General features: G+C 55.5%; 5 protein-coding genes across 5 annotated transcripts; 2 read left to right on the top strand and 3 right to left on the bottom strand.

Moving 5' to 3' along the window:
• Positions 1–1,579: 1,579 nt before the first annotated feature.
• Positions 1,580–3,569, bottom strand: BGZ61DRAFT_461538 (aldehyde dehydrogenase domain-containing protein). Its single transcript, XM_046247183.1, has one exon. It carries the CDS (start codon positions 3,203–3,205, stop codon positions 1,676–1,678), a length of 1,530 nt encoding a protein of 509 aa, XP_046098016.1. The 5' UTR covers positions 3,206–3,569; the 3' UTR covers positions 1,580–1,675.
• Positions 3,570–4,425: 856 nt separating this feature from the next.
• Positions 4,426–5,358, bottom strand: BGZ61DRAFT_558847 (uncharacterized protein; the record flags this gene model as incomplete). The annotated part of the gene is made up of 3 exons (XM_046255734.1): positions 5,009–5,358; positions 4,759–4,861; positions 4,426–4,560 (listed from the first exon to the last, which is right to left on the bottom strand). The coding sequence occupies exons 1-3, from the start codon at positions 5,239–5,241 to the stop codon at positions 4,426–4,428; spliced, it is 471 nt and encodes a 156-aa protein (XP_046098015.1). The 5' UTR covers positions 5,242–5,358.
• Positions 5,359–6,679: 1,321 nt separating this feature from the next.
• BGZ61DRAFT_365487 (uncharacterized protein) lies at positions 6,680–8,317 on the top strand (the record flags this gene model as incomplete). Its single annotated transcript, XM_046241616.1, has 1 exon — positions 6,680–8,317. The coding sequence occupies one exon, from the start codon at positions 6,680–6,682 to the stop codon at positions 8,315–8,317; it is 1,638 nt and encodes a 545-aa protein (XP_046098014.1).
• A 243-nt stretch (positions 8,318–8,560) lies between these two features.
• On the bottom strand, positions 8,561–9,625 carry BGZ61DRAFT_120652 (uncharacterized protein). The gene has a single exon (XM_046237029.1). The coding sequence runs from the start codon at positions 9,438–9,440 to the stop codon at positions 8,805–8,807; it is 636 nt and encodes a 211-aa protein (XP_046098013.1). The 5' UTR covers positions 9,441–9,625; the 3' UTR covers positions 8,561–8,804.
• A 1,140-nt stretch (positions 9,626–10,765) lies between these two features.
• Positions 10,766–12,427, top strand: BGZ61DRAFT_365131 (uncharacterized protein; the record flags this gene model as incomplete). Its single annotated transcript, XM_046241583.1, has 1 exon — positions 10,766–12,427. One exon carries the CDS (start codon positions 10,766–10,768, stop codon positions 12,425–12,427), a length of 1,662 nt encoding a protein of 553 aa, XP_046098012.1.
• Between the last annotated feature and the right edge of the window lie 413 nt (positions 12,428–12,840).

Here is a 12,840-nt window from a genome sequence, read left to right as displayed (position 1 = left end):
GTTGCTGGAGTATATAGTGCGATTACAAGTGGTGCACCATTCTTCTGGCGAATTCGCTCGTGGAGGGTGATTCTTTCCAAGGGAAAGGAAAATTTTGTATTATGTCTCCTTTTCGGCCTCTCGCCGGACTCCTAGGGCCGCGGAATCGAATCGATAAGCCAGGTTTTAGACCTCAGTGGATCTACGGACTATGAGAGGTGGATTTCCCGGTATTAAAGCAAGCAAACCGTACATTGCAGCTACGGTGTCAGCAGGCTTATAAATAAAGTCATAAAATTTCGTGTTTACAAATCAAGCTATGCTGACAAACTATGAGAACTAAGGCACCCTAAAAATAATCTGAAGGCCACCAGATCCTAAGTTAGTACGAATGAACAATAAGCAGATGGTTGAGTATCCAAGCCATGATGAGTCCGCCTGCCTTGACCTCCATAGGTTCTAACTTATGTCGACAGGGATATCCTTTTTGAGTTTGATGATATTTTCCATATGTTTTAGATCTCTTCTATGTTGTTCCACTTCCCCTTAGTTTCCCACATTAGCGACTGAATTTCTGCAGATTCAGCTACCCGGGCGTTGCCGTCAATATCGATCTGAACGTTAAGAGGTCGTGCATTGCTCCGCTTACACAATTCCAGCTGCATTTACGGCCTACAGTATAGCCCATAACACTTGTTCAATTCCATGTCAACTGCGATATTATGGAGTAGGAGCAAGGAGCTGGCCTGCTAGGCTCACCACGGCCATCAAGTCACGATGTTTGTACTTCAAAAGTTGGGTCTGGCTATCCATTCGTGTGTCTTGACCTCGTTTTCCACTGTTCGACTTCAATTTGGTCAAAAGTCTTTGAAGTATAATATTTCTTTGTTGGCAATATCACTGGAAGGGGTGGTATAGCCCATATTACTATGCCCATCTCATTAATCACACAAAATCTCTATGTCGCTTGGGTAAATGACAGAAATTTAGTTATCCAATAAAGCTTGGGTCGTAGTCATGGAGAGGTATTAGTAGTGTCTCCCATATTATTCCTGTGTTTGATTAGGCTTGTAACGAGTTGGTTGTCGATGGCCTACAACTGTCGTTCAAACGAGTTTTGGTAGATGAACTCTCCTCCAGCGGTGTTGAAGCGAGGCTGTCGAATATTTCGAGATACAGACCGGCCGCTCGGTTGAATCGATCGGCTGTGGAATCGATGGTTTCTTCGTTGCTGTCGGTTGACAGTGAAGCCTTCTCATTCTCATTATCGCTACTGTTGGTGTTGTCGCCATCCCCGTGAAAACCGGTTTTTTGGAGTTGGAACTCTTGCGTTTTCAGGGATGACCTTCTGAAATTGGGGTTTTACAAGAGTATTCGGACTGGCCTCCTATTGATATATATGGCGAGAGAAAACTGGCCCTTGCCAACCAAGAGTGAATAATAAGAGTGTCCTTCTCTACATATCTTGTCGACTTTAATGTTGTTACTCGTAGAATGACCGACTTCCCAGACTCGGCTGCTGCTACCCTATAGTTCGCCACGAGCGAGCCAAAATAGTTACAGATTAACCAGGGCGCGATGAGTATAACAACTGGACGGGGAAAATGATATAACAAAGCACGATATCATGGCGCCAAAAATAAGTCTATCGTAGCAGTTTTAATCGTTCAGTTCTACATGGGTATCGTCAAATCGTCTACAGCTTGGCAAATACGCCCTTGCACGCGCCCTTGCCGAGCTGTACTAGGGTGCTCTTGGTCCTCATGTAGGCCCGAATTCCCTCGATACCATTCTCAACCCCGACGCCGCTCATCTTCCATCCACCCACAGGCATCTCAGCAGGAGACTCACCCCAGGTATTGATCCAAGTGATGCCAGCATCGAGCTTCTTGATAACATCTTGAGCCAACCCGACATCGGACGAGACAACGCCAGCAGCCAAGCCCATGGGAGTGTCGTTGGCTCGTGCAATAAGCGGTGGCAGCCAATCCTCAGTATCCATCCCAGCGGTCTTGTAGGGTAGGATGCACATGACAGGACCAAATATCTCCTCACGAGTAATGCGCATCTCGTCCGTGCAGTCGGTAAAGATGACTGGGGGAACCCAGAAGCCATCCGCCGTCGGCAATGTCTTCTGAGCGGCTAGGGAACCATCATAGAGGACTCTAGCCCGGTCGACATCTCGGCCAAGCTGGATGTACATCTTAACCTTTTCCTGTTGCGCGGCGCTGACCATGGGGCCAAAGTTGGTCTTTTCATCTCTGGGCAGGCCCATGCGAAGGCCATCGCGGCACCTCTCAACCAAGGCTGCCTCGACCTTACTCAGCAGATTATCGGGGACAAAGACGCGGGTTCCATTTGTGCACACCTGGCCGGTGGAGAAGAAGTTGGCAACCATGGCAACATCTGCGGCCTCATCGATGTCTGCATCGGGCAGTATGACGAGAGGACTCTTGCCGCCAAGCTCCATGGTGATGCCCTTCATGCCCTTGGCAGCCTCGCTGGCAACCTTGCTGCCGGTGCTGACCTGGCCAGTGAAGCTGACCTTGGCAATGCCTTCATGAGCGACAAGGGGGGCGCCAACGCTGGGCCCATCGCCGTAGACAACACTGAAGACACCAGGGGGCACACCAGCCTCGATGTAGATTTGGGCGAGGGTGTTTGCATGGAGAGGCGTCACCTCACTGGGCTTGTAGACCATGCAGTTACCGGCAGCGAGACACGGGGCCGACTTCCACAGAGCAATCTGGATGGGATAGTTCCAGGCACCGATGCCGGCACAGACGCCGAGAGGCTCGTGGCTTGTGAGGATGAAGGCATCGGCCCGCAGGCGGGTGTGGTGTCCGGGGAGGCTGCCAGCAGCGAGGTGGCCATAGTATTCGAGGACGTCGGCGCCAGTGACGACGTCGACGGTGGAGGTCTCAGACCAAGCCTTGCCGGTGTCGAGGGTCTCGGTGAGGGCGAGCTCGTCGTTGCGCTCTCGGAGGATGGCGGCGGCGCGCAGCAGGATTTCGGCACGGCGGGGAGCCGGGGTCTGAGACCACTCGGGGAAAGCAGCCTGAGCTGCAGCGATGGTGTCGTTGAGCTGGGCAGGAGTGGTGGTGTAGATGGTAGCGAGGGGCTTCGCGGTGCTGGGGTCGACCGAGGTGAAGGTGGACGTGGAGGAAGAGGATTCCGGTTGGGGCCGGCCCGAGTGGAAGGTGTGGATTTCGGTCGCGAAAGTCATGATGGATGTATTATGGGGTGATTGGGAGAAGAGAGAGGAAGAGAATGGCCTCGGGGAAGGATGGTAGATGAGGGTTGGGGAACGAGGCGGGTGCTCGCAGGTGGGTGGGTGTAAAGAATTGCGACGGCGACGACAATAGCTTCAGGTATGGCCGATGACGACGGCGAGGGGAGATGCGTATAACAGCGCAGGCAGGACAGGTACGTACCGGATAGATACGAATTGGGTAACTGGGTGGCAAGCGAGAACGGGGGCGCGATTACATAAGGCGCGGTTCAGTTAGCAAGCAGGCTGGGACGCGATCTGATCGGGGGTAGAGATACGGTGAGATGCATTGCGGACGCCGATGAAGATTCGATGGAGCGATGGAGATACAGAGCAAGGACCAGAACGAGCCCCCCCCCCCTTCCCTCCCCGAGCGTGAATTGATCAATGAAAACGGGCCAAAAAATCAGGGAGTGCCCCAAATGCCGAACGCTGGCCGAAGTGGGGGGTGGGGCGGAAGCAGAGCTGAACCATGAGAGTTCTGACCAACACCGGTAGGGACAAGAACAGCAACAGGTATCGAGGATGAATCGATAGTCGGCATGACTGACCATCCTGAGTTAGTGGATTTTTGGTTGTTGATTCGGCGAATGAGCCATTGTGCTATCGTTTACTTGTACGTGGCAAGAGACTCGGGGCAACCATCTCATCGGTTAGTCCAGTGCTACGGATTGAGCAGGGTTGGAGGGAGGGAAGGCAGAGCAAGTGGAAGGCAAACGACAAGGAACACAATCTCTCCAATATGAAGTATCAAGTATTGTCAAGTACCTTTGATACTGTGTGCGGTAATACTTATGGTACTCCATACCTTGCTTCTTGAACGGCAAGGTCGAGATATATCTTCACGCAACCGCACAGCACCCGCATCGGGACCGGGCCGGGAGTGGGGGTTGGGTAGCAGCCGCACGATGTCGGATGATAGCAGTGGAAAACCCTGACTGCTGACGGCTGGATACGGGAGGAAACAAGAGAGGGAAAAAGGAAAAAAACCCTTCGTCAATCATCTAAACGGAACATCCGCACACGTAAACACAATGTCACCTGGAGTCGTTCACACGAAGGCCAGCTACAGGTCGCCAAGGCAGGCTGACGGCGCGGTGCCAATGGCATGCAGACTACGACTCGTTCCCATCGAATAGGCGCTAGATTGCGGGGTCTTTTAGTGGGCTCTCACGTCATGTTGGGGATGGCGACCCATCAGCGGATACAGTGCATATTGCAACCCACGCCGCACTATGCCTCGCTGGGCTGGCTTGCCGCTGCAACCAAGGCATGAAGAGATACAGACGGCCACCGCTGAAACGGACTTGCTGAAAGGAATTAAGCTAGCAATTGGGACATGGCCAACAGCGCATTGACAAGCACCGAAGCCTCAATTGATAGAAAAAAAATTTGGACTGGAAATAAAAGGGCTGGGAACACTAATACGAAACACTGGTAAGTAGATGGACCCGTATTCTGCGGCAGTAAAGACTTTTAGGAGGAAAAATAAAATTCCAAAATCCAACCCGCCCAACCACGACAGTTCCAAGAATCAACTGTACTACAATACTCGGCAGATGACACATGGCGAGGCACACATCCAAGGTGGAGAAATAACCCTGTGTGTCCCTGCAGCATCAGGAGCAGCAGAAGCAACAGCAGAACCCTGCACGGCTCCATGTAGCACAACCCGCCAATACCATTGCTCAATTCAGTTCTGGAGGCTGGCGTCCTTTTTCCCCCTTGGTAATAACCCTTACCCGCCCAGACACGTACGTATGTACTTGCTCTCGTACAACACCGTCCTGTACGGAGCCAACGAAACAGGGGACCCCAACTGCGGATAACGGCGGGCGCTCGACGGGCGTCGACGCTATCGCGGCCGCCGGGTTCACACCGGTGCGCGCACTCGACTCCACGATCCCGCCACGCGCCCGGCGGGGCCGCTCTACGTCATTGGCCATGGCGGCTGGTTGCCGTGCTGCCCTGTCAAGGTGAGCCAGAGACATGGCATGTACTAGCCCAGGAATGGCAAGTCACCACGACGAACAAGCAGGCTGATCATATTGTTTCCAGAAACGGGTATCTGGGCCTATCTGAACCTTTTGGAACCCAGCAGGCGTCCATGCCGTCAGAGTCTCGATGCGGATGTATCATTGCCGAATGCCGCATCTAATACTTGCTATCCCGTCTCGGAAGCTCTGCGCGGCCTCATCCACGGTCACCTCCGACTGTGCCTGGCGATGTCTCGAATAATCCTATCTTGCCTGCGCCTCCCTGCGACCTCGTGCGCATCGCAACGTGTGTGAAAGGACTATTCACGGCGCACTATCCACTAGCTCATGTCCGGCCAACGGTGGTTGGAGGAGGAAGAGGGGCCGGGGCACAGTGCGGATGCGCGAGTGCGCGGCAGCAGCGGCCAAGACGGCCAAGACGGCGACGGAGGGTCTGAGACGGCCACGCCCGACCGCCGAGCAACCACGCAGACGGCGCCAACCGTGGATCCCCTGCCGTGAAACCGTACGACAAAGAGGATCCCGTTCGGGAAATGGCTGTTCGGGAGCTGTATGCCTGTAATTACGGTACCGATGAGGGGCGGGAGTTGGCTGCACGAGCATCTTGAATATTGGTTCCGGTTGGAAAAGGTTGACCAAGATGCCGGTTGTGCTGTATACAGTGCCGCAAATGCTTGTTCAGCCATCTTCTCTCTGCTAGTGACCTACCTAGGTATGCTTCCGCAGATAAGCAAGCAACCCATTGATGTACCGACTCCAGACCATCTCGGCCTTTCTGCGCCTGATATTGGAGAGACGGAGGCGGGTGTTTTCCCCCCGTTGTAATTGTAAACACCAGTACTAACTACTGGAGCTCGTTGACCGAGGCTGACTGGCATAGGCGGCTCTTCTCGTAGGTGAATGTCGGTGAGAGACTTCTTCCTTCCGGCCGCCCCGCCTCCGCCACCGTCGCGTCTCCAACTCGATCCTCCTCGGCCGGGCTGCCATGGTGTTGCTCCACCCGGCATCGTCGCTAGCTTCGCAGCTCACCCCTCGTCATCTGTTGGCGCCGTACTGCTGTGCGTCCGTCATCCATCCACCTCAGCTGCTCTCCTAGACTAGACGCAGCTAGTAACTGCAAGGTACCTTGTCATCCTCGTACTGTGTACTGTGCTGCCCTCAACCTTCGAGCATTGCCTTGATTGCAGGCATCGATCGGTCCGGACCCCCCCCACCTTGCGCAGAGTCGTTTCTTTCAAAACACTCCCTTCAGCCTGGCTTAAATCGAATTATTTCCCCTCGTCACTCCTCCTCACCCCAATCTCAATCCAATCCCAATCCCAATTTCAGGAACACGGCAAGGACTGGTCCTCCCGTGGAGCATTGAGATCATCCTACCCAATACTTGGCTATTGCTATCAATTCCTCATCTTTGATTCCCCAATCCATCACCATGGCTACCACCCAGACTCTCCCTCCTTCTCCCAGCTCCGCCTTCGACTACATCATTGTCGGAGGTGGTACCGCTGGCTGTGTCCTGGCCTCGCGCCTGTCCACCTACCTTCCCGAGAGCAAGGTCCTGCTTATTGAGGCCGGTCCCTCAGACTTCGACCTCAACAACGTCCTGAACCTCCGCGAATGGCTCAGCCTTCTCGGCGGCGATCTTGACTATGACTACGGCACCACCGAGCAGCCCATGGGCAACAGCCATATCCGCCACTCTCGCGCAAAGGTCCTCGGCGGCTGCTCTTCCCACAACACCCTCATCTCCTTCCGTCCCTTCAGACATGATATGGAGCGATGGGTCGCCCAGGGCTGCGCCGGTTGGGACTTTGACACCGTCATGCGCCACGTTGACAACTTGCGCAACCAGATCCAGCCCGTCCACGCGCGCCACCGCAACCAGCTCTGCAAGGACTGGGTCAAGTCCTGCTCCACCGCCATGGACATTCCCGTCATCACCGACTTCAACGCCGAGATTGCTGAGAAAGGCCAGCTGACCCAAGGCACCGGCTTCTTCTCCATCTCCTACAACCCCGACAACGGCCGTCGCAGCAGCGCCTCCGTTGCCTACATCCACCCTATCTTGCGCGGCGAGGAGCGTCGACCCAACTTGACCGTTCTGACCGAGGCTCACGTCTCCAAGCTCATTGTTGAGAACGACGTCGCCTCCGGAATTGTCCTCACCCTCAAGTCAGGCGAGAAGCACACCCTCAACGCTCGCAAGGAGACCATCCTCTGCGCTGGCGCTGTTGACACGCCCCGCCTCCTCCTACACTCCGGCATTGGCCCTCGCGCCCAGCTCGAGAGCCTCGGCATCCCTGTTGTCAAGGACATTCCTGGTGTTGGCGAGAACCTCCTCGACCACCCCGAGAGCATCATCATGTGGGAGCTGAACCGCCCCGTCCCCGCCAACCAGACCACCATGGACTCGGATGCCGGCATCTTCTTGCGCCGCGAGCCCACCAACGCCGCCGGTAACGATGGCGATGCTGCCGATCTCATGATGCACTGCTATCAGATCCCCTTCACGCTCAACACCGAGCGACTTGGATATGATGTCGTTCCCGACCGCTACGCCTTCTGCATGACCCCGAACATCCCCCGTCCCCGCTCCCGAGGCCGCATCTACCTTACATCCTCCGACCCCAACGTCAAGCCCGCTCTCGACTTCCGATACTTCACAGACCCCGAGGGATACGATGCCGCTACTCTTGTGTACGGTATTAAGGCTGCCCGCAAGATCGCTCAGCAAGACCCCTTCAAGGGTTGGCTCAAGCGCGAGGTCGCCCCTGGACCTAAGGTGCAGACCGATGAGGAGATTAGCGAGTACGCCCGACGCGTTGCGCACACCGTCTACCACCCCGCCGGCACCACCAAGATGGGTGACTTGGCCCGCGATGAGATGGCTGTGGTGGACCCTAAGCTCAAGGTTCGCGGCATTGGCAAGCTGCGCATTGTCGACGCCGGCATCTTCCCCGAGATGCCTACCATCAACCCCATGGTGACGGTCCTGGCTGTTGGAGAGCGTGCTGCGGAGCTCATTGCCATGGATGAGGGATGGAAGCTCGAGAACCGGTCCCGCCTGTAAGCGATCGGAGAAGATGGGTAGTTTGCCGCCTTATCAGGCCAGCTTGAGCACGAAGTGCTGGTTGATGTATCATAGAATATTGCCGCTGCGGTGCTTATCCGTATGCGGACCAGCGTATTATGATGAGAATGCAGATAACGTTATGAGACTAAGAAGTCCGGCTAAACTGTGGGGGTTACCTCGTGAGAATGCAGAATGGGGCTATTTAGGATAAATTCGCCACGAGCCGAAAGTGAATGCTCTGCCTTGAGTTCAAATTCTCAATCGAGAGGGTCATCCTTGTGGTGCTGCATATGCCTGGGAGTAGATAGGCCGAGCCAGGGGTCTCTGGCCATTGACGAGGCGGCAAGTTTGGCCGTCGGATCTGTCTCCATCATGGACAACCGCGCGTGTCGTGGACGGGAGTCACGGGCCGACAACCAGTGACAGATGGGTCTGTGCTCATGAGCAAGAAAGCCTGGTGCAATGGGAATAAAGAACTCAGTGATTAGCAGCAGCAGAAATATTGATCATAGTTGAAAATGGAGAGACATATGTTTCGAAAAGAAACAGATTGAGGTCCGTCGAGGTGAACAAAGTATAGAAGAATCGTGGATGGGTTGTGTGAGAAATAATGGCATGGAGGCCATGAGATGGCGTGCATTCGCGATCCATGCATATTTCTCATCAGGACGATGATACCCCTACTCGATGCGTCGGTACCGTTGCGGGTGATCGCAAGCCAGGGCCGGAGCAGCAGCATCCAACCTCGGGAGATAAGATGAAAGATGGCCGAGAGGTGTCTTCTGTCCGCGTGGGTGTTGGTGGCGAACTGCTCAGCTGAATCTTTGCGGATCGGCCGACAATGATGATCTTGTTTGCCGCGAATGCTCCGACACACTGGACATGGTGGTGAATAATGAGCCAAGAACACTGACTCCCGGCCTCTGACTAGCGACAGGGTGGCCCGCAAAGCCGGGCATCCATCAGCATGGGGATGTGGAGGGGAGGGAAGGCTTGTGACGGGCTGCTTGCTTGTGGGGGCTGACCGGGAATTTCGGGGCGGAAGGTATGGGACCGAAGGCGTTTGGTTAACGGATGTCAGGCCCGAAAACTGCTGCAAGATCCACTTGCCCTGTCGCATTCTTCCCCCAACACAGCCGACTGACGACTGCCGGGGGGCGTCGTGTGTTCAAAGTTGACGGCAACGCGTGAGTGAGGGTAAAGGGGGCGCGCCTTATAAGTCCGGTCCGTCCAGCCGCCTGTCAATCTGGTGCTTCACCCATCCAGCTGGAACGTCTTGTTTATCGGGATCATAGCAGGGACTAAGTCGAGTGAGACCTGACCAATATCATTAGCTGGTTTCTCCATCTTCAACCTCGGGACTGAATCGGTGTTTGTTAGTCGACCTACCTATACACGCGACGCTGAGATATCTTTTCCTTTCCCCGTCTCCGCCGAACCACCATTCCAAGCCTCGATTCCTCTCGTCAATCGCTAGCCAACCTTTGTTAATCCTTTGAATGTTGGGATATTGGGGTGAACTGCTCATTCATTCACAGCGCAAACAGCGGACCTAGCGGAGTCATGGCTGCATCTTCGGTTGACCTGCCCCCACAGCCCGACGAGGAGGCCACGCCACCTGCCATGCTCGACCGCGCTCGTGGGCTGGCATCCGCCATTGGCGTAGCAGCAGCGGCGGTCGCGGGCCACCACCATGCGTTGGGAGATGTTTTGGGAAGCAGAGGAGAAAGAGTGGTAGGGAGAGCTGCTGGGAATGGAAAGCGACGAGCCGATGGTGAAGATGTCGAAAAAGGCGAAGATGGAGGAGAGACGGAGGAAATGGAAGGCATCATCTCAGGTCCACTAACAGCAGCCCCAACGACAGCATCAGAATCAGAATCAACCGAGGCGGGGGGTGGAGGGGGGCTCCTTCCAAAAGCGCCAGATTTACAGGGCAGGAGTGCTGCTTCCCCCTCCCGCCCATGCCGTCCGGATAATAGCAGCCCCTCGTACCATCACACACGGTCACATTTGCCCGCTCCCAAGGTCACGCCCACCACTGCGCCGGCGACTGCCATAGCGTACACGCAGGGGGGCAGGATCACCAAAACTCGGCATCGCCCAAGTGCATCAGCTTCAATGACAAACCTGGCGGCAGCTGTCGCAGCGGCAATCGCGACGTCCAAGGCCACAAAAGCTGCCTCCGCAGCAACACCGCCAGCGAAGCGAGCGGGCTCAGCAGCGCCGGCATCGTCCACGGCTTCAACCAACTTACCCAGGACGATGACTCCGAGGCCATCGACCCCACAAGCGGCGACGGCGACGGCCACGACAACGCCCTCCGCCGTCGCACCTGCGATTACGGCCACTACTGGACCTCCATCATCATCGGCATCGTCATCAGCATCGTCACTAAAAACAACTCCTGCCGCAGGCTCCTCAAAGCCCTCCTCAGTACCCTCAAACATGACGGCCGCGGCAACCGCTGCGGCAGTCGACAAGGACGCCCCCGTCCTCTCCTTTTGGGGCCCTGAGCCCGTTCCCCTACCGTCGCGTTTTGCCAGAATCAAGCGAAATCTCATCCGGGGCCACGAAGCCGAGCTTGAGGCGAGTTGGACCCGCCTTCTTACCGCCCTCGTCGCCGAGGTTGACCACATCGAGGACCTCGGTGCTCATCTCATCCCGTCCATCGAATTCGCTGATATCGACAACCCGACGCAATCAACCCGGTTCGGCCGCGATCTCCGGCGCTACGGCGTTGGAGTGATTCGAAAGGTCGTTCCCAAACCCGATGCCGACGTCGCAGTGCAGGAGACGGTCGAGTACCTCAATAGCAAGAGCCACATCAAAACCCAGCAGCACGACCCTGCCTGTTTCGACTTTTTTTGGACACCTGCACAGGTCCGCGCCCGCGCCCATCCCGGCGTTCTAAGTGCGCAGCGCTTCATGATGAACCTTTGGGAAACTACCCCCGACGACCGACTTGTCACCCGGCTGCCCATAACCTATGTGGACCGACTGCGGGTACACGGAGCCGGCGAAAGTCGGCCCCACGACCTCAACGTTCCGCCCCTCGAACCCCCACAGTCCGCCGATGACTGGATCAATGCCCTCGAGTCTTCCGCTGGTATCATCGCTCAGGTGGACAATGGTTCCCTTGAGCGCTGGGAACCCGATGGCTACCAGCATGCAGGGACTTACAACCACGTTTTCCATGGCCGCTGGGAAGACCACGACCCATGGGAATGCGCCAGCCGCGTCTCTGCGACCATGGACTTGTATAATGGCTACGGCGCCTGCACTATCTTTCGAATGTTCCAGGGAGTACTGGCGCTCTCTACCGTTGAGCCTGGTATGGTCCGGTTGTTGCCGTCCCCAAAACTCGCGACGGCCTACTATCTGCTCCGGCCATTCTTTAGCACCCGTAACCCACCCCCAGAGTCTCGCAGCGGACCCGAGTGGGATGCCTACCTTCACCCGGATAACTGGAAGCTCGAGAAGGAACCCGATACGATCATCCATGGAGCTGTTCCCGGCCATGCTCAGAGAATCACGGAGCACTGGCATCCCCATCTCCACTTGAGAGGAAGCATGATCACTCTACCGACCCTGCAGGCCGGCGACTACATTTTCTGGCATCCCGACCTCCCGTACTATCTGTCCAGCAACAACTATGGGCTCAAGACACCCAGCGGCGATAGCGACAATGTTAGCATGCTAGTGTATGTCCCGGCAGCACCCTTGACCCAAACAAATGCCCTCTATCTTGCTCGCCAGAGGAAGGCATTCCAGCGGGGTCATCCAGGGCCAGACTTTGACTCTACCGGTCGAGGAAACGTGATGGAAGATGCAGAAACACGCCCTGGTGAGAAAGAGATTGCTGAGATTGGCGGCCCTGCTGCTTTGCAAGCTATGGGCCTGGCCCCCTGGGAGGTGGCTGGGACTCGCGCCGGCACACCACCAAGCGACAGGGTGAAATCCAAGGAAGATGATGTTGAGATGGAGGCCGAAGCCGAGACGAAGAGCTTGACGAGTTCATCGTCGAGCTCGCACGCAGAAGCAGAGGTTGTGCGCTTAGCCAACATTATCCTCTTTCCAGATCGGTCCATGCTCGGATACTCTGTGTAAGCGGCAATTGAGCGTGACTTGGCCCATTCACTGGCCAGTTTCAGTAAGGACACATCCATTGGATAATTCAAAGGGACATATGTAGATATACAAGGCTGGGGCAAATCTGCATCGATTTGGCGTTTGAGTGTTTGGACTTGGATAGTTTTGGTCCCGTGTGGACTAAATCATTGCATTGCATTGAGTTGAATTGACATTGGTTTTTGACTGCATAATTCATGAATCCCATTTTCAATGATCTCCAACGCCATGACCTTTATACCTCTCGTCTATATACCAATCTTGTTAAGAAAAGACACAATCTCCAAGATCAAACCCGCAGCTTCGTCACCGGATACTTGCTGGCGCGACCCAAATACGCCAATGTCTAGCCCAGAGTCTTGGACCGAGGCTTCAATATCTACTGCCATCTA

Source organism: Ilyonectria robusta (assembly GCF_021365365.1).
Source record: "Ilyonectria robusta strain PMI_751 chromosome Unknown BGZ61scaffold_27, whole genome shotgun sequence".
Classification (NCBI taxonomy): Eukaryota; Fungi; Ascomycota; class Sordariomycetes; order Hypocreales; family Nectriaceae; genus Ilyonectria; species Ilyonectria robusta.
The sequence above is the reverse complement of the archived record's forward strand: the minus strand, read 5'-3'. Positions and strand labels throughout refer to the sequence as shown.

Excerpts from the sequence above, each read along its gene's own strand:
- BGZ61DRAFT_120652 (XM_046237029.1), bottom strand. The coding sequence starts at position 9,440 with ATGCGACAGGGCAAGTGGATCTTGCAGCAGTTTTCGGGCCTGACATCC.
- BGZ61DRAFT_461538 (XM_046247183.1), bottom strand. The coding sequence starts at position 3,205 with ATGACTTTCGCGACCGAAATCCACACCTTCCACTCGGGCCGGCCCCAA.